At 38.3% G+C, this 18,774-nt stretch overlaps 2 protein-coding genes across 3 annotated transcripts in view; both read left to right on the forward strand.

The window, feature by feature from the left end:
• Positions 1-230: 230 nt before the first annotated feature.
• On the forward strand, positions 231-1,125 carry LOC131486240 (protein FRG1-like). Its single transcript, XM_058686359.1, has one exon. It carries the CDS (start codon positions 298-300, stop codon positions 1,069-1,071), a length of 774 nt encoding a protein of 257 aa, XP_058542342.1. The 5' UTR covers positions 231-297; the 3' UTR covers positions 1,072-1,125.
• Positions 1,126-12,616: 11,491 nt separating this feature from the next.
• The window catches only part of PAK5 (p21 (RAC1) activated kinase 5), a 317,484-nt gene continuing 311,326 nt past the window's right edge, over positions 12,617-18,774 (forward strand). For both annotated transcript variants that reach the window (XM_058684892.1, XM_058684893.1), the window contains exon 1: positions 12,617-12,805. The gene's annotated coding sequence lies outside the window, so the exon portion shown is untranslated. The remainder of the gene's footprint in view (positions 12,806-18,774) is intronic.

The raw sequence follows: 18,774 nt of genomic DNA on the forward strand, positions 1-18,774 counted from the left end.
ATTATCAACCACATTTTTACCTGGAATGCTGAAATGAGATGTGTACCTGTCTTCTCATTTGTAGCAATTACGTGGTGAACTGTGTGGATGCCCCCATCCTTCACCAGCAGCCTTTGTTAAATTTCAAAAATAACACTGGAGATTACTTGTTTTCTATCTCAGCCACAGTTGTCCCTGAGTCCCTAAATAAGGCCCAAGTGAGAATGGAAAAGACCAGGGTTGGTGCGCGTGCCTACTCCAGTGAAGGTATTTTGCCCTGAGCCCGCTCTCACCTCTTTATACAGTGTCCCCAGAACCATGGCCGAATTCTCCTATGTGAAGTCCACCAAACTCGTGCTCAAGGGAACCAAGGCTAAGAGTAAGAAGAAAAAGAGCAAAGAGAAGAGAAAAAGAGAAGAAGATGAAGAAACTCAGCTTGATATTGTTGGAATCTGGTGGACAGTAACAAACTTTGGTGAAATTTCAGGAACCATAGCAATTGAAATGGATAAAGGAGCCTATATACACGCACTTGACAATGGACTTTTTACACTGGGAGCTCCACATAAAGAAGTTGATGAGGGCCCTAGTCCTCCAGAGCAGTTTACAGCTGTCAAATTGTCTGATTCCAGAATTGCCCTGAAATCTGGCTATGGAAAATACCTTGGTATTAATTCAGATGGACTTGTTGTGGGGCATTTGGATGCAATTGGACCAAGAGAACAATGGGAACCAGTCTTTCAAGGTGGGAAAATGGCCCTATTGGCCTCAAATAGCTGTTTTATTAGATGCAACGAAGCAGGCAATATAGAAGCGAAAAGTAAAACAGCAGGAGAAGAAGAAATGATAAAGATTAGATCCTGTGCTGAAAGAGAAACTAAGAAAAAAGATGATATGCCAGAAGAAGACAAAGGAAATGTTAAACAGTGTGAAATCAATTATGTAAAGAAATTTCAGAGCTTCCAAGACCACAAACTTAAAATAAGTAAAGAAGACAGTGAAATTCTCAAAAAGGCCCGGAAGGATGGATTTTTGCATGAAACACTTCTGGACAGGAGAGCCAAATTGAAGGCTGATAGATACTGCAAATGACCAGAATTTTTGTTTCTGTCTCCTCCTATTGGTTTTTTCTGAATAAAATAATCAATAGAAAAAAAAAAACAAAGACCAGGGTTATGAAAGTCTTCAGGCTTTAGCAGATCTAGGCCAAGGTGAAGGTTGTGAGGACCCATGGCTCTGGATGTCAAAGATGAGTTTTCAGGTTAGTAGCTTGGAGCCCTGACCACACTAGAGAATCAACGTTATTGTTTTGTTTTTCTGAATACATGAGATCCTACCATCCATACAACTATATTAATTTGAAACATGTTCCTTCCAAAACCCAACTAAAACAGCTTAGAATTAACTAACTTTCCTACATTGCTATTTTCTATTTCTGTTTTTGTTTTTGGTCATGTTCCTGGGAGATTTTCTAACCTTCCAGTATGTTTTTATAATTGGCAGTCATAATTTTTTAAATTCCCAAGTTCTCCTTTCTTTGCCCTGCCTGTTTCTTTTTCATAGTATTTATTCTACCATGAATGTACATTTTCATCTGTATCTAAGGGTGTGATACTTTTCATTTTAAGTTTTTTTTCTATTTCCCTCGCTTTATCTCTCCACTCTGGGTCCCCCTTTTTTTTCCTATATATCTTTTCAGCTCCCCCCCACCCCGCTTTTCCCTTTCATCTTAGAGTGTTTCTTCAAATATCATTAACTTTTATTGAAGAGAGGCATTAAGAAGTAGTGTGTGGGTGGGGCTTTTGAAATGCCCCATTGCAGGTCTTGAATTATGGCCCACCGTTTTTGTTTTTTTTTTTAATTTTTTTTAACGTTTTATTTATTTTTGAGACAGAGAGAGACAGAGCATGAACAGGGGAGGGTCAGAGAGAGGGAGACACAGAATCTGAAACAGGATCCAGGCTCTGAGCTGTCAGCACAGAGCCCGACGCGGGGCTCGAACTCACGGACCGTGAGATCATGACCTGAGCCAAAGTCGGCCGCATAACCGACTGAGCCACCCAGGCGCCCCTATGGCCCACTGTTTTTTAACCTGGGCCTTTCATGTCTCCTTCTGATGTATTGGTGCCTCCAAATCCAGAACCTTCAGTATTGCACAGAGTGGATCAGCTTCCTTCTTGCTATTCTGCCCTCCCGCCTACCTGAGTCAGCTGTCTCTTCACTGACCCTCTCTCCTCCAAATAGCAGGTGAGATTACTCACCTGAGAATATCTCCTCTCCTGGTCTCTATTCTTACGGGTTTAGGGTTTTTAAAAAAAATTTCTATACTTTATCTTAGTGAAGTTTCAGGAAGTGGAGGAGAGAAATGCATATGATCATGTTAAAATCAGAAGTTCTGGACTTTAATTAAAAAAAGCAAATGTAGAGAAGACATTGAAATAAATGAGGCTTATTGCCTCAAGGAGGGAAGAGTAGAGTGTGACAGCTCTTACCCTGGGGCTAATGAAATTCCACTTAAGATATAATTGTCTATGTCTGCATGTTACAAGTCATATTTATATTTTAAACCTGTTTGTATATATTTTTATAACTTTCATTATGAGAGTAAAAATCCTAGTTTATAGGGCACCTGGGTGGCTCAGTTGGTTAAGCGTCTGATTTCAGCTCAGGTCATGATCTCACAGTTCGTGAGTTCAGGCACCGCATCAGGCTCTGTGCTAACAGCTCAGAGCCCGGAGCCTATTTCGGATTCTGTGTCTCCCTCTTTCTCTGCCCCTCCCCCACTCGCACTCTGTCTCTCAAAAATAAATAAACATTTTTTTAAAAATCTTAGTTCCAACAGATATTTAAGGAATGCTGGCATCTTGGTAATACAGTTGCAAGAGAGACAGAGGAGAAATGGAAATCCAAATTACAGGGATCACCAAGTTCAAGTGTGTTTCAAGCCACCATTTCCATTTGGAGGACTTCATGCAGGTGAGTGGGACATCACATTGTGAGATGTGCTATTTGCTATTCAGCAAAAAGCATTATACATAATGGTCTGTGAACTAGCAAGGGCCTTTGGTTCTAGGGATCAGGCCTGACATAACCAGATCCTAATCCTACAACAGGTCACTTGGCAGTCTGGGACTGAAGGAGTGAGGCACAAGACACAAATACATAAGGCTGAGGTTTAGGGAAACTTGCTAGAAGAACCTGGTGCTGTGGGCTGGGACACCATAGAATGGGTGCTGGTGGAATTAGGGCAGGGGCATTGGAGTGGCTATGACTTGGAGGTTTCACTCCCTCCAGTACTCCCTCAATTCCAACCTCTCCCCAGAGTTCTCTTACCAGGTGTATCAGCTTTCTCACTTCCATCAATGAGGTGAAGTATGACATGCTTTCAGTTCCTTTCTTGAATCTTTCTTTCAGGTACAAGACATCAATGACTCCAGTTCTGAGGATCCCAAGATAAGACTTTTTTATTGAGCATATGGGGTGCTAGAAACTAGCTCTCAAAATATAAGGACCCTTGAAACATGTAGAGAGATTATCATAGCTTGATGTTAAGGAAAATACAACTCTAACCACACAGCTAAAGCTGTAGCTTATTACTATTACTGTATTGCCAGCCAATCTAAATCATCCTCCGCTTTCAAATGATCGCTGGTTTTGAGTCAGAGACTAATTACCTCTTGGTAATTAGTGTGTTTCTGGACCTCCAAAGACCTAAAGTCCAGTCCTTCCAAAACATAATAATGTTGTCTATGGCTTTCTAGCTGACACCTCTGCCATGTCTGACATTTTAACTACTCACATCTCACACTTGATAGTTTAAATTGGCTTCCTCTCCAAGAAGAACAATGGTCCCCATACAAAATTTCATTCAGAAAGTTTTATTTCAGTAAATTAGTGTTTCTTTTTAACATTTATATTTTTTAAGTTATGCAAAAAAAGCCAGAAGCAAACTTAATGTAAAGCTTGTGACATCATGGCCATTTAGAAACCATACATTGTAGAAGAGGTAAGGCATAACTGTTGAGCCAAACAGGCTCAATCACATACCACACCGAGAAGAGACTTTGGGTCCTGGGATGGAGGAAAGCAGCAGGGGCAGGATATAATAAAGTTCCTCTCAGTATTACATCACAGTTACTCCAGAGCAGCAAGGTCTTCTTGTGAGTTTATATTAAGGAGGGGAAAAAATCAATATAATCAAGGAAAGTGGTAACATATTATGCCCCTGGTAAAAAGCCAATTGCTTTGAATATGGTCTCCATGAAGAGTACATCTTGTGAATCATGATTACTACCATGTACTGGTAGTTTATATTTGCCATTTATAATCCTTAAATCACACCAGAGCATATGGACCACATTATTCCTTTTATATAAATGAAAATAAAAATTTATTAAAAGCTAAGTAAATGGCCCAGGGGAATCCATAATAAGTGGTAGAGTCAAAATTTGACCTCAAATTGTGACTCCAACTCCAGAGTTTACTTTCTAGCCAGGAGCCACATGGCCTCTTTGAAGGATAACATGATGGCAGCTAATTGCATGAGCAACCATCCACCATCAACTCTTCTCTCAAAGATGTCTAAGATTTGCTTTCCTTTTCTTACTGCTCATTTATGTTAATATCAAACCCTGCCCTGTTCAAATAGGGATAACTACCAGTGCCACCCAAAAGTATTAAGAGTTTTGTTATGATTTTCCCTAAATGGAAAAAAAGGAAGGAAAAAAGAAAAAAAAATCTTATCTAAGTCAGTGCTAAATTTGTTGTCATTCAATTAAATTGAGTTAGACTTTTCCCTCTACCAACATACTGGGAGGAAGTGTAGTATATAAGATAAAACTGGACAGTTCTGGCACATAATCCCAGCTCAGCCAATTGCTGGCTAAACTGGCCTTAGGCAAAGCACTTAACTCCTCTGGGTTTTTATTTCCCCCTCTGTAAAAATATTATAATACCTTCAATCTCAGAGTGATGATGCCATGAGAATCAATGACCTGACCTAGGTAAAGGACTTAGAAAAGGAAATGGTACATGTTATATGCATAATAAATTGCTATGATTGGCCATTATAACTTTTTAGTGAACTTAATTTTTAATTCTGCTTTTCACTGGGCAAAGGAAAATTGATCTTTTACTGTTAGTGGGCCTCAGTCTACTTATGTTGACATTTCCACTGAATTTTTAAAGGTCTTGAAAAATACCCTACATTTAAGCAAAGCTAAATTAAATTTTAGCAAATTGTGACTTTCCACAATTTGTGACATCCTGCAATAACCCTGTAATATAGGCCAAAATAATAACATATTGTCAATATGACATATGCTCAAGTACTAGTGACTGTGTTGTACTAGAGCATTTCAATTGTCTGTCTTCTACTTAAAACCGAAGGCTTTCAATTTCACAGGCAATTGTTGACTATTTACCATCTGAAAAGTCTCAGGCTACATATTTTGAATAACACAATCATGAACAAGATGGGGTTCCTGTTCTCAAGAAGCTTGAAATCTAGTGAGAGAAAAAGGCTAGGCTTGTATGATAAATTGCAGACATGATGTGCCCTGCAGTAGAGTTGTGTGTTGAGAGAAGCTCTAAGAACATGGCAAGAACATAGACTTACTCCAAAGGGAGACGATCATAAATCTTTTATTGATTGGATTGTGTTGGGCCTGAGCCTTGGAAAAATGGGTAGAGATTGCCCAGGTAGGATATTTAAGAAATAATTAGAATAGGGTTGATGTTTGGTACAAACTGGTAAACTTGTTTACAAGAAATTCAGATCTAATTGCTTGGCTGTTATATTTAGTTGATGTCCATTTAAGTTTTTAATAGCTCAAATAGCACATCTCAGGTACAGAGAACCAGTCTTTATTCATGGTTACCTCTACAGTATTTAGGCACACAGTGAATGTTTGGAATGAATACCTGTAGCTAAGAGTGTGCTTCAGTAATCTTGAGTGTCATTTATAACCAGTATCTAAAGTATCTATGCAAATTAGAGAGTGTTGAAACATTGGCAAGATTAATTGGTACCAGATCACAGACATATTCCAATTGCACCCTGAGAAATTTTTACTTCACTCCATAGCATAGGGTAATGTTGAAGTGGTTTTTGGAGGAAGAAATTACATGGGTATTGCTTATACTTCAAGAAGTTTACTCTGGAAGCTATGAGAGGGTAAGTTGAATGCACAGAATCATGATTTGGGGGAATAGAGAGCAAGCCAATAGTAGGTTATTGCCACTTCCTAGAACAGAAATAATGAAGGGACAAATCACACCACAGGAATAGAAAGAAAGTGTAAGAGACAGACAGAAATATTCCCTCCAGAATTCAGCACCAGAATTAAGGGCCTTAAGTCATCAATGCCATCAATCTACTATTATGACTATTAATTTTTGAAGTTATTAGCAAGCAAATACTCTTCCAACTTCGTGAATATCCCAAAATAAGTATAATACAGAGCTTAATTCCCACCATGGGAGATAAAGAGGGCAATCATTCTCCTTCCTCACTCTCAAGCATCTAGGATATGATGATGTTATCTAATTTGGGACAGAGGAATGCTCCCATGCAGGCATTTGAAAGACCCAGACCATTTGTCATGGCAGCTGTGGGACTGAGAGCTGGAAGTTCAATGAGAGGTGTCTAGTGGTCAACACTGATGTCCTAAGAGGAACCCCATGATGCAGCCTTGGCTGTGTTCCCAGCCACCTCGCTCCCTTTGATTACTGTTCATTTTAGATAATTGGTTCTCTAGAACTTTTTTTTTGATTCCAAAAGCTAACAAATATATTTCCAAATATTCTTTTTTTTTTTTTTTGGTTTCTATTAGTTGATTTTGTTGGTTTCCACCACAGAGTTTGTGTTCTGCCATCCCAAGTCTCACATAAGGATGCCTACAGTCCTGCCCTGTCAAACACTGTCAGGGCTTCAAGCTCTTGGGTAAAGCAGCTGTTTCTCCAGAGCAGCTGATGTCCCATAGGGAAGAATTATCATCATCATATAATTAATTAAATGTCCACTTACATATTTACTTTAGTCAATTTTCATTTTGAAATCATGGCCTACTAATTGTGAAAATTAGTAAAGGGAAACCTCATTTAAAATGAAGTCTGGAAGCCAGAAGGGGGAGCTCTCATGCCATACCACTGAAGACAAATCACAGGAAAAAATTGTCAATTTACAGACCCCAACAGAATCCTCAATAGGAAAGAATCATCAATGATAGGCCCCAACAGGGAAAAATGTACATTGCATCTCCTACAAGAAGCCAACTACCACAGCAACTCAGGACTTGCCTATGGTTTTGCTGTAGGTTGTATGTTCCAAATTGTAATGTTCTGCTATTCCCAAATAAACCCATTTTTTGCTGGTAAAATAACAGTTTTATTTTTAAGGTTCTCATAACTCAAAGGAATCTCCCAAAGGAGGATTACATATATTGGTTGTTCATTTAACAAACATTTATTGAGTTCTTGCTATGGACTAAATTTCTTAGGTCTTGTGATTAAATAAGACAAATAAGATATCATCCCTTCTTTTCAGGAGCTCATAACCTCCGTAAGAAAATTAGATTAAACAGGTAACGGTGGGACCTTTCCTAAGTGCCAAGATAGCACTGACCTCAGAGAATTCAGAATGTCATAGGAAAGGTAACCTTTCCACAGGGTCTAGAAGGATGAGTTATACATTTTCAGATGTTAGTATACTTACAGTGATGAGCACTGAGTTATGTATAGCATTGTTGAATCACTATATTGTGCACCTGAAACTATATAACACTGTATGGTAATTATACTGGAGTTAAAAAAAAAAAGAAACTTTTAGATGTATAAGAGATAGTGTAAATATTCATGAGTTTAAGGAAATACTTTAGAAGAAATAAGCTTTTGAGTCATACATGTGGCCATTCACTATTTGCTCATTGGTTTTAAATTTCAGTTTCCTGACCTCCAAGTTAGTGATTCCTAGAGAAATTCTTCATTTAAGCAGGATTAAATGAGAAAGCACAGGGAGAGGTGCCTGAGATAACACAGACATTCACCGAAGATTAATTTCCTTTGTCATTTATTTATTTATTTATTTATTTATTTATTTATTTATTTAAATTTACATCCAAGTTAGCATATATTGCAATAATGACTCAGCAGTAGAATCCAGTGATTCGTCCCCTACATATAACAGCCAGCGCTCATCCCAACAAGTGTCTTCCTTAATGCCCCTTGCCCATTTAGCCCTTATCCTTACCCACAACCCCTCCAGCAACCCTCAGTTTGTTCTCTATATTTACGTGTTTTGTCCCTCTCCCTGTTTTTATATTATTTTTGCTTCCCTTCCCTTCTGTTCATCTGTTTTGTATTTTAAATTCACATGAGTGAATTCATATATTTGTCTTGCTCTTACTAATTTTGCTTAGCACAATACACTCTAGTTCCATCCACATTGTTGCAATATTAAGATTTCATTCTTTTTGATTGCTGAGTAATATTCCATTGTTGAGTAATATATACACCACATCTCCTTTATCCATTCATCAGTTGATGGACATTTGGGCTCTTTCCATACTTTGGCTATTGTCAATAGCACTGCTATAAACATTGGGATGCATGTGCCCCTTTGAAATACCTAGTAGTGTAATTACTGGATCACAGTGTAGTTCTATTTTTAATTTTTTGAGGAACATCCATACTGTTTTCCAGAGTGGCTGATCCAGTTCACATTCCCACCATACAAAGGAGTTTCCTTTTCTCTGCATCCTCACCACCATCTGTCATTGCCTCAATTGTTAATGTTAGCCATTCTGTCTGGTATGAGGTGGTATCTCATTGTGGTTTTAATTTCTATTTCCCTGATGATGAGTGATGTTTAGCCCTTTCTCATGTATCTGTTAGCCATCTGGATATCTTCTTTGGAAAAGTGTCTATATATGTCTTTTGCCCATTTCTTCACTGGATTATTTGTTTTTTGGGAGTTGAGTTTTGATAAGTTCTTTATAGATTTTGGATACTAACCTTTTATCTGATATGTCATTTGCAAATATCTTCTCCCATTCCATTGGTTGCTTTTTAGTTTTGCTGATTGTTTCCTTCGCTATACAGAAGCTTTTTTTTTTTTTATCTTGATGAGGTCCCAATAGTTCATTTTTGCTTTTGTTTCCCTTGCCTCCAGCGACATGCTGATTACGAAGTTGCTGCAACTCACGTCAAAGAGGTTTTTGTCTGCTTTCCCCTCTAGGATTTTGATGGCTTTCTGTCTTACATTTAGGTCTTTCATCCATTTTGAGTTTATTTTTGTGTATGGTGTAAGAATGTGGTCCAGGTTCACTTCTCTGACCTGAGTGTCTGTTTTTGTGCCAGTACCATACTATCTTGATGATTACAGCTTTGTAATACATCTTGGAAGGCCGGGATTGTGATGCCTCCAGCTTTGGTTTTCTATTTCAAGATTGCTTTTGCTATTCAGGGTCTTTTCTGGTTCCATACAAATTTTAGGATTGTTTTTTCTAGCTCTGTGAAGAATACTGGTGCTATTTTGAGAGGGATTGCATTGAATATGTAGATTGCTTTGGGTGGTATTGACATTTTAACAATATTTGTTCTTCCGATCCATGAACATGGAATATTTTTCCGTTTTTTGTGTCCTCTTCAATTTATTTTATGAGCTTTCTATAGTTTTCAGTGTATAGATTTTTCACCTCTTTGGTTAGGTTTATTCTTAGGTATTTTATGGGTTTTGGTGCAATTGTAAATGGGATCAATTCCTTGATTTCTCTCTCTGCTGCTTCATTATTGGTGTGTAGAAATGAAACCAATTTCTGTGCACTGATTTTAAATCCTGCGACTTTGCTGAATTCATGGATAAGTTCTAGCAGTTTTTGGTGGAATCTTTTGGGTTTTCCATATAGAATATCATGTCATCTGCAAAGAGTGAAAGTTTGGCTTCTTCCTTACCGATTTGGATGCCTTTTATTTGTTTGTGTTGTCTGATTGCTAAGGATGGGACTTCCAATACTATGTTGAATAACAGTGGTGAGAGTGGACACCCCTGATCTTACAGGGAAAGCACTCAGTTTTTCCCCATTGAGGATGATATAAGCGGTGGGTCTTTCATATATGGCTTTTATGATCTTGAGGTATGATCCTTCTATCCCTACTTTCTTGAGGGATTATATCAAGAAAGGATGCTGTATTTTGTCAAATAGTTTCTCTGTATCTATTGAGAAGATCATGTGGTTCTTGTCCTTTCTTTTACTGATGTGATGTATCACATTGATTTGCAGATATCAAACAACCCAGGTATAAATCCCACTTGATCATGGTGAATAATTCTTTTAATGTCTTGTTGGATCCAGTTGGCTAGTATCTTGTTGAGAATTTTTGCATCCATGTTCATCAGAGAAATTGGTTTATAATTCTCTTTTTTAGTGGGGTCTTTGGAATCAAGGTAAAGCTGGCCTCATAGGATAACTTTGGAAGTTTTCCTTCCATTTCTACTTTTTGTAACAGCTTCAAAAGAATGGGTGCTACCTCTTCTTTAAATGTTTGGTAGAATTCCCTGGAAAGCTATCTGGCCCTGGACTCTTATTTTTTGGGAGATTTTTTATTACTAATTCAATTTCTTCACTGGTAATAGGTATTTTCAAATTTTCTATTTCTTCTCATTTCAGTTTTAGTAGTTCATATGTTTCTAGTAATTTGTCCATTTCTTCCAGATTGCCCAATTTATTGGCATATAATTGCTCATAATATTCTCTTATTATTTTTTGTATTTATGCTGTGTTGGTTGCGATCTCTCCTCTTTCATTATTAATTTTATTTATTTGGTTTCTTTCCTTTCTCTTTTTGATCAATCTGGCTAGAGGTTTATCAATTTGGTTAATTCTTTCAAAGAACCAACTCCTGGTTTCATTGATCCATTCTACTGTTTTTTGTTTTTGGTTTTGGTTTCGATAGCATTAATTTCTGCTCTAATCTTTCATGATTCTCTCCTTGCCTGAGTATTTTGTGAATTTGACTATGATGTGCCTTACTGATGGTCGGTTTTTGTTTAATCTAATGGGAGTTTTTTGTGTATCCTGGATTTTGATGTCTATGTCTTTCCCCAGGTTAGGAAAGTTTTCTGCTATGATTTGCTCACATAAACCCCTTTTTCTCTCTTCTCTTCTAGGACTTCTATGATTCTGATGTTATTCCTTTTTAGTGAGTCACTGATTTCTTAAGTCTTATATTGTTCTCTTTTGCCTTGGTTTCCCTCCTTTTTTCTTCTTCATTTGTCTCCATAATTTTGTCTTCTATATATCTGATTCGCTGCTCTGCTTCATCCATCCTTGCCGCTATGGTACCATTCAATATTGCATCTCAGTCATAGTGGTTTTAACTTTGTCCTGGCTAGATTTTACTTCTTTTATCTCTGTAGAAAGGATTCTATACTTTTTTTCAGTTCCAGCTAGTATTCTTATTATCGTGATTCTAAATTCTAGTTCAGACAGCTTGCTTATATATCTGTGTTGATTAAGTTCCTGGATGTTATTTCTTCCTGTTCTTTCTTTTGGAGTGAATTTCTTCATTTTGTCATTTTGGAGGAAGAAAAAGAATTAATAAAATAACAAATAAAAATTAAAAATTAAAACAACACAAAATATCAAATAAAGGAAGCCAGATCCTAGGTATGTTTTGGTTTGGTTGTTGAAAGAAGCTTGATAGAATAGAGAAAAAATGGGGGAAAAAGAAAAGAAAAAAAAGTAAGAAAATGCTTACAAATTTAAAATGTATACAATAAAAAAGAATAAAATGAAATGAAAAAGGAACAATAGATTTAAAATACATTTACAAAAAATACATATAGTAAATTTTTTAAATTTTATATAAAAATGGAAAATAAAAATAAATTTTTTCTCTCTTTGTATCCAAAAATAAGAAAAGAAAAAGAAAAAAAAAAGGTGTACCATTGAACAGAATGAAATCCGATTGAAATTAAATTAAGTTTCCCCTAGAAGTCACACTATGAAGCACTTTATAGTCCATACAGTAAGCAGATGGAGACACTTGTGGTCATCCTCTAGAGCTTGGTTGGTGCCATTGGACAGGAGCTTGGTGTAATGGCTACATTCTCCACTAGGTGGCGCTGCTTAGCTTACTGGGGTGGATTGGTGTGGTGCACGTGCACATGTATGTACATGCCTGGGAGAGGAAAAATGCCATCACCCACTTTCCTAGTTTCTGACACAAGAACTCTGTGCTCTCGCTGACCCGCAATCAAGCACCTTTGTCTTTGTCTCTGGCTTCTTTGTCTCTGGCTTCCCTCCACTTTTCACTCTACACTGTCCATGTCCAAGCCGTCAGCCTACGAGGCACCATTTACCTCCCAAATTTTATCTCAGATGGGGCTGTGTTTCCAAACCCCTCACTTCTGAGGACCTTGTGGCTTGGACCCACTCTGACCTGACCCTCCCCTAGCAATGGCCAGGTGCCAACTTGCCCCCAGGAACATTCCTGCAATCACACTGCTGCAGAGGCCCAGAGATTGTGGCTGAGTGCCAGCTTGCCCCAGAAAAAATTAATGGGATCAAGTAGCAGCAGAGGTTTAGGGATTATGGTAATCCACAACACACACCTGGTGCCAGGTTTCATTGCACCCTGGCATCTTTATTCCAATACCAGCAATTGTGTTCTCCCGAGTCTGCTGAGACCTTTGTCTGTGGGGAGGCTGTATGGGTTCTAACAAAAGCCCTCTTCGCAGAACTGCTTTTCCCTGTGTGACCTGTGGAACCCTCGGACCTCACTGCCTGCTTCTAGGGGTTCACCCTTCCCACCAGAGCACTGCCAGGTATTGAGGTCCAGAATTTCTGACACTGCTCTCCCCTGTTTATATAGTCCTAATAGTATTGAAACCCTCTCTTGTCTCCTTTCTCCCTTACTTGTTCAGTCACTTGTGGGTATTCCCTCTCTTTCTCTTTCTCTCTATCTACTTTCAGGGGAAGTGCTTTTACTGTACTCTCCCCCTTTCTCTGTCCTCTCTCCACAAATACAGCCCCCTACTCTCCATGGCTTCTCTCTCCCCAGTTTACCTCCCTGTGCTACACACCTGCCAAGTTCTGTGGTTCAAGTTATGCAGATTGTTGTGTTAATCCTCAGATCAATTTTCAAGGTTTGCAAAAATGGTTTGGTGCTGATCTAGCTGCATTTCAAGGATGAGAGAAGCAGAGAACTTCCATGCTGGTCTGCCATCTTGGCTCCTTCCTTGAAACATTTATTTTAAGAACATTTTTTTCAGTAAGATTGTTCTGCCAGATTCATGAAGCCCACTGCTATTAAAGCAAATCTTTTTTCCTACTAAATCAATTTAATGCATTACTTGCAAATATTTTTTAAATGATTGTTTAGATGGGAGAACACATAGTAGAACTAGTAATGGAAAAATAATTGAAATTGCTTGTTTAAGAGGAGAACAAGGAAATGCTGGAAAAGTCCTTTTCATAGTTACCAAAGACAGGAATGGCATACCATCTACTCTCCAGGATTCATTTCTTACACCTTTCAACTAGAATTTCCATTTGGTTCTTCTTCTTCATTTTTTTAAAATAATTTCTATTTCTTAACTGATATTTTCTATTTTAGGCAACATTGTCATTGTACCTTCTTTTCCTGTTTAATCACGGTTTCTATTTGTTCTTTGAACATATTTATTGTGGCCATTTTTATGTCTTTGTTAGATTCAACATCTGGTTGCTCCCAAAAGTACTTTCAGTTGCTTGCTCTTTTTCCAGTTCATGGGTCATACACTCCTATTTCTTTGCATGTCTTGTAATATTTTAGAAATGTAGTCACTCTGGGTTCTTCTCCCCACCTCTACTCCCACCCTCCTCACTTCCAGGGCTTATTATTATTATTTGCTTATTTGTTTAGTGACTGGATGGAGAATTTTAGTGGAGTCTCTTCACACTGTGTGAAGCCTCTAATGATGCCCCTGTTGGTGGGGTGTGGGTGGAGGCTGTGGTGGGTAAGCCTATAGTCACCCTCAGAGCATAGTGATGTTCTCTTTGGCTGTTTCTTTAAATTGACCACACCCAGCTATTAAGAATCACTGATTTGGTGGCCAATCGCTCCATTGTTTACAACAATGTCCTAGGCTCTACAAAGTAATACCATCAAATTAGGGTCCTTTGAAAAGATAGTTACTAAATATTAGTGTTTTATATTTGTTCTGAGCCCAGGAGGGATTCTAGTTCTCTCTGGGCAAACTGCCTCTCCCACGGTTGAATTTGTATTTCCAGTGAATCTACCAATCTCCTTCCAATTACCTTTCAGCACAACCTCCAACTGTTTTTGAGAGCACCCTGAGGTTTGAATGTCTCTATACTTTGCTGCAAGGAAGTCAGTTCCTTTGTGAAGACATAGGAGCTGTTTTAAGGCCTGCTTTGTCCCCCAGTCCACATCTGGGACTCTGGAGCTAAGGATGGGGACAGCAGCACGTATATTTTTTGAACTGAACCCCAGGTAAAAGGGAGAAGCAGATGTCTCAGGCCATCTCAGCCCACCTCTCCTGGCACAGAACCATGGCTGTGCAAGTCAAGGTATGGGACCTCAGCATTCCCAGAGGTGCTGTGCCCAGGTAGAACCTGGAACCTCCTTCCCACCAATGGGAGCTGGCAGACCAGGGACACCCACCTCTTTGGTAAACTCTCCCAGAACTGCGTCTTAGCAACAAGTAGCTGGGGGTAGGGTGAGAAGCATTGAAATCCTGCCCCTCCCAGTAAGATAGGCCTGAAGTAGGAAGGGGCACAGAGGGCACCCTATGTTTTGGCTGCACTAGTCTAGAGTGAAGCTTTATCCTACAGAACTAGAAGGCAAAGAGGGAATGGTCAGTCCAAATACCACAGACTCACTGTTCTTAATGAAATATGGTAGATTTTCTTTTCTTTTTTTTAATTTTTTAAGTAGGCACCGTGCCCAGCATGGAGCCCAGAATAGGGCTCAAACTCATGACCCTGAGATCAAGACCTGAGTTGAGATCAAGAGTTGGATACTTAACCAACTGAGCCACCCAGGCACCTCCTTTGGTAGATTTTCTTAAACCGATATTTGTTTATTTGCTGTATTCCCTTACCATTTCTAGAAACTTTAAATCATCATATATATTTTTAATTTAAAAAATTATTATCATTATTATTATTATTTATTATTTATCCTGGGAAGCACACCCACTGAGTTCCTCAGCTCCTCAACTGTCATGATGGAAAATAAATGCCTTTTATCTAATACTTTTGTCTGTAAATTCAACTTTGTTTGATATTAAGACGCATCTCTGATTCCCAATTTCATTTAGCATTAACTTTCTACTTTTGCCCACTTTTTTCTTTTTTCTTTTTTTTGCTATTCTACTTTAGATCTGTTTTGTATATTTTGCAGATTGGTGGATTTTGTTTCTTGATCCTAAGGTATGATCTTTTATTTTTAAAATTTCCTTTTTATTTTATTTCTTTTTTAATTTTTTAAATATTTACTTAATTTTGAGAAACAGGGAGAGCAGGGGAGGGGAAGAGAGAGGGGAGCAAAGCATCCAAAGCAGGCTTGGTGCTAGCAGCAGAGAGCCCAATGTGGGGCTTGAACACATGAAACATGAGATCATGACCTGAGCCAAAGTCAGAAGCTTAACCAACTGAGCCACCCAGATGCCCCTTTTTAAAAATTTTTTAATGTTTATTTATTTTTGAAAAATTTCCTTTTTATTTTCAAAGCCTGGGACCATACCTAGTGTTCATTACATATCTGTGGAAGAAAGGTTTTTTCTTCTCCTCAGGCCTGGGTAGGGAAAGTCCTCCCAGGCCTCCTGGGAAAAGCTCCAGGATTTGCCAAAAACCTGTATCATTCCTGCCAGAAGCTGCTTTTAGAAGTCACTAAGATCAACTTCATTAAGAAAAAAAAAACTTACTACCTTTGTTGACATAAAAATGACATACCACAAATTGCCTATGTCTAAAGGATATGCTTTGATAAGTTTTAATACATGCATACAACAGGAAACAATATCTACAATCAAGGTGTACCCAGGGCACAAAGATCAATCGCACCTGAGGTCCGGGGATCCCACACAGACCAATTTGGCCACTTGTTGCTGACAAAATTTCAAGGCACAGAGACTAGTGCTAGTGAAACAAAGGGAATTGATTTCAGTGAGGCCAACACTGAGATGACAGTGTCTCAAAGATTGTATTCAAAGTGATGAAAATAGTTCTAAGTTCATATGAGGGAAATGTAGAATCAATGTTGGTGGGTACATGAAGGTGGGCAGAAAGGTCGGGTTGATCATTGTCTTGGTTTCAGTCTTGCTGGCATCAGGGATTGATGGGGTGGTTTTGGTTGCCATTATGGGATGCTTTGTTGCCTGAGGTAAGAGACAAGCTGGAAAGAAGAACTTAATCAGAAAGCACAGACTGAGGTCAAAGTGGAGGTGGTTGAAGTCCTTTTTTTAAAGGTAGTTAACCATCAACCCCAAGAGTTTCCTGGTGCCCCTTGTGTTTCCTGTGTTCCTTCCCAAAGAAAGCATGGCCCCCATTCTCATTCAGCTTGGGTTCTAGTGCTTCTTGTTTTTTGTTTAAAAATTTTTTTTTGTAATGTTTATTTATCTTTGAGAGAGAGGGAGAGACAGAGTTGGGGAGCAGAAGAGAGAGAGGGAAACAGAATCCAAAGCAGGCTCCAGGCTCTGAACTGTCAGCACAGCCCAACGTGGTGCTTGAAACCATAAACCATGAGATCATGACCTGAACCGAAGTCGGACAATCAACTGACTGAGCCACGCAAGCACCCCATGGGTTCTAGTGCTTCTTGACCATGATACCACATATATCTAACCCAACTGAAGAAAAACATCATCAGAGACATAGTAGGCCCTTTGCTGTCTCATGATACAACTGCCTTATGCTCTTAGTCCAGTGACTTTTGTGGAGGATTTGGGATATATCTCCCAATGACCTTGTCTAGTACTGGGTAAAATAAATAATGGAATTGTTCAAATTAATTTTGGGAAAACCAAATCTCATGCAGGTGATCTTACTACTTATAGAGCTGCAACCCTTCACTCTTGTGACTCTTCCGTATTTTAACATTTCATATTCATCTATATGATTCTTTGAAAGAGAATTTTTTTATGGGAGTGAAGAGAGGAGGAGAATAACCTTGCTAGGTGCTACCAGCTGCTGACTCTACTTTTCTGAAGCCTCCAAAATAAATATATTTTAAAAACCTTCCAGAACATATTTACCAGAAGCGTCATGGCTGGCTAAACTTGCCTAGTTGGGATAACAGATGTTAATTTGTTTACCAAGAATAAAGTAAGAATCTAAGTATATTTTTCATAGAGTGTCCAATTTGGAGGACACAAACATTTATTTAGCCCAAACAGACTTCCTGGTTTATTTTTATCTGAATATTTTACCTACTACATTTTATGCATGCTCAAATAATATGTTATAGGATACTTTTTTAAAAAGTAAAAGGAAATGTGTATAGTATCTCCATTGAATCAAAACTTCTCTGTTGTGCTTAATTAATTTCAAATCTTGATGGGAGTGAAGGAGAGAGATAATATTTGAATTTAAGAGCATAGACACTGTCTGGGATTGAGTAACTACTGTGCCTATTGCTAGCTGTGTGATCTTGGGCAAAGTACTTAGCATCTCTGAGGGACAATTTCATCTTTAAAATGGAGACAAGGGATGGCTGGGTGGCTCAGCTGGTTAAGTACCTGACTTTTGATTTGGCTCAGGTTGTGATCTTCTGGTTCTTGAGATTGAGCCCCGCATGGAGCTCTGTGCTGAGCATGGAGCCTGCTTGGGAATTCTCTCTCTTTCTCTCTCTGTCTCCGTCGCTCTCTCAAAATAAATAAATAAACATTTTTTAAAAACTAAAATGAAGATAGTAAAATATACCTCGCAGGGTAATATTAAGTGTGGCAATATATGTATAATACTTAAAACAGTGTCTGGACAATAAGTTCTATTTATGCTTATTATTCTGCAATGAAATAATACTACTTGAAATGAATGTTTTCCTTGATGTCATGATTCCAAAAGCAAACCAAGTGGTCATAAATGTGAATTTGATATTTAACTTTGAATATATGGACATTAAGATATGATTTTATAGTTTACATTATTCTTAAATATTTTTTGTCACTTTGGCACAAAATAATAGCTCTAAAAATGTTAAGCAGCAAAGGCAGAAAATAGCTCAAGACTATTTAGGGGAACCTCTCTCTGAGAATATTGAGTGAGAGGGGTACCTGGGTGGCTCAGTCGGTTGACCCTCCGACTCTTGATTTCAACCCAGGTCATGATTCCAGGGTTGTGGGATACAGCCCCACATCTGGCTCCATGCTGAGCATGGAATCTCTCTCTCACTCCCTCTGCCCCTCTTCTCCACTCACTTTCTCTTTCTAAAAAAAAAAGCGTGTATGTGTACATACATATATATATGTATGTACACACACACATATATACATATACATATATACATATCTATGTGTATATATACATATATATGTATACACACACACACATATATATAGTGAGAAAAACATATTCATTTTTCACCTCAATCTTCAGAACACTTGGTACTCAGGACAACTCAGTTTTGTGGTCAGAAGATTTTGCTTTAGGTGGATCTGGCTATTTTTCTTTGTATTTCTTATCCCAGTGCATATATGCAAAGGGAATTCTGTAATCATCTGTTAATTCAGTGGAAAACTACTTCCCCTAGTTTTCCCCTACCATGTTTTTATGCTCCTTGATTCCCAGT

The sequence above is a fragment of the Neofelis nebulosa genome, chromosome 9 (assembly GCF_028018385.1).
Source record: "Neofelis nebulosa isolate mNeoNeb1 chromosome 9, mNeoNeb1.pri, whole genome shotgun sequence".
Lineage (NCBI taxonomy): Eukaryota > Metazoa > Chordata > Mammalia > Carnivora > Felidae > Neofelis > Neofelis nebulosa.

Coding starts and splice junctions, on each gene's coding strand:
- LOC131486240 (XM_058686359.1), top strand. CDS start 298: ATGGCCGAATTCTCCTATGTGAAGTCCACCAAACTCGTGCTCAAGGGA.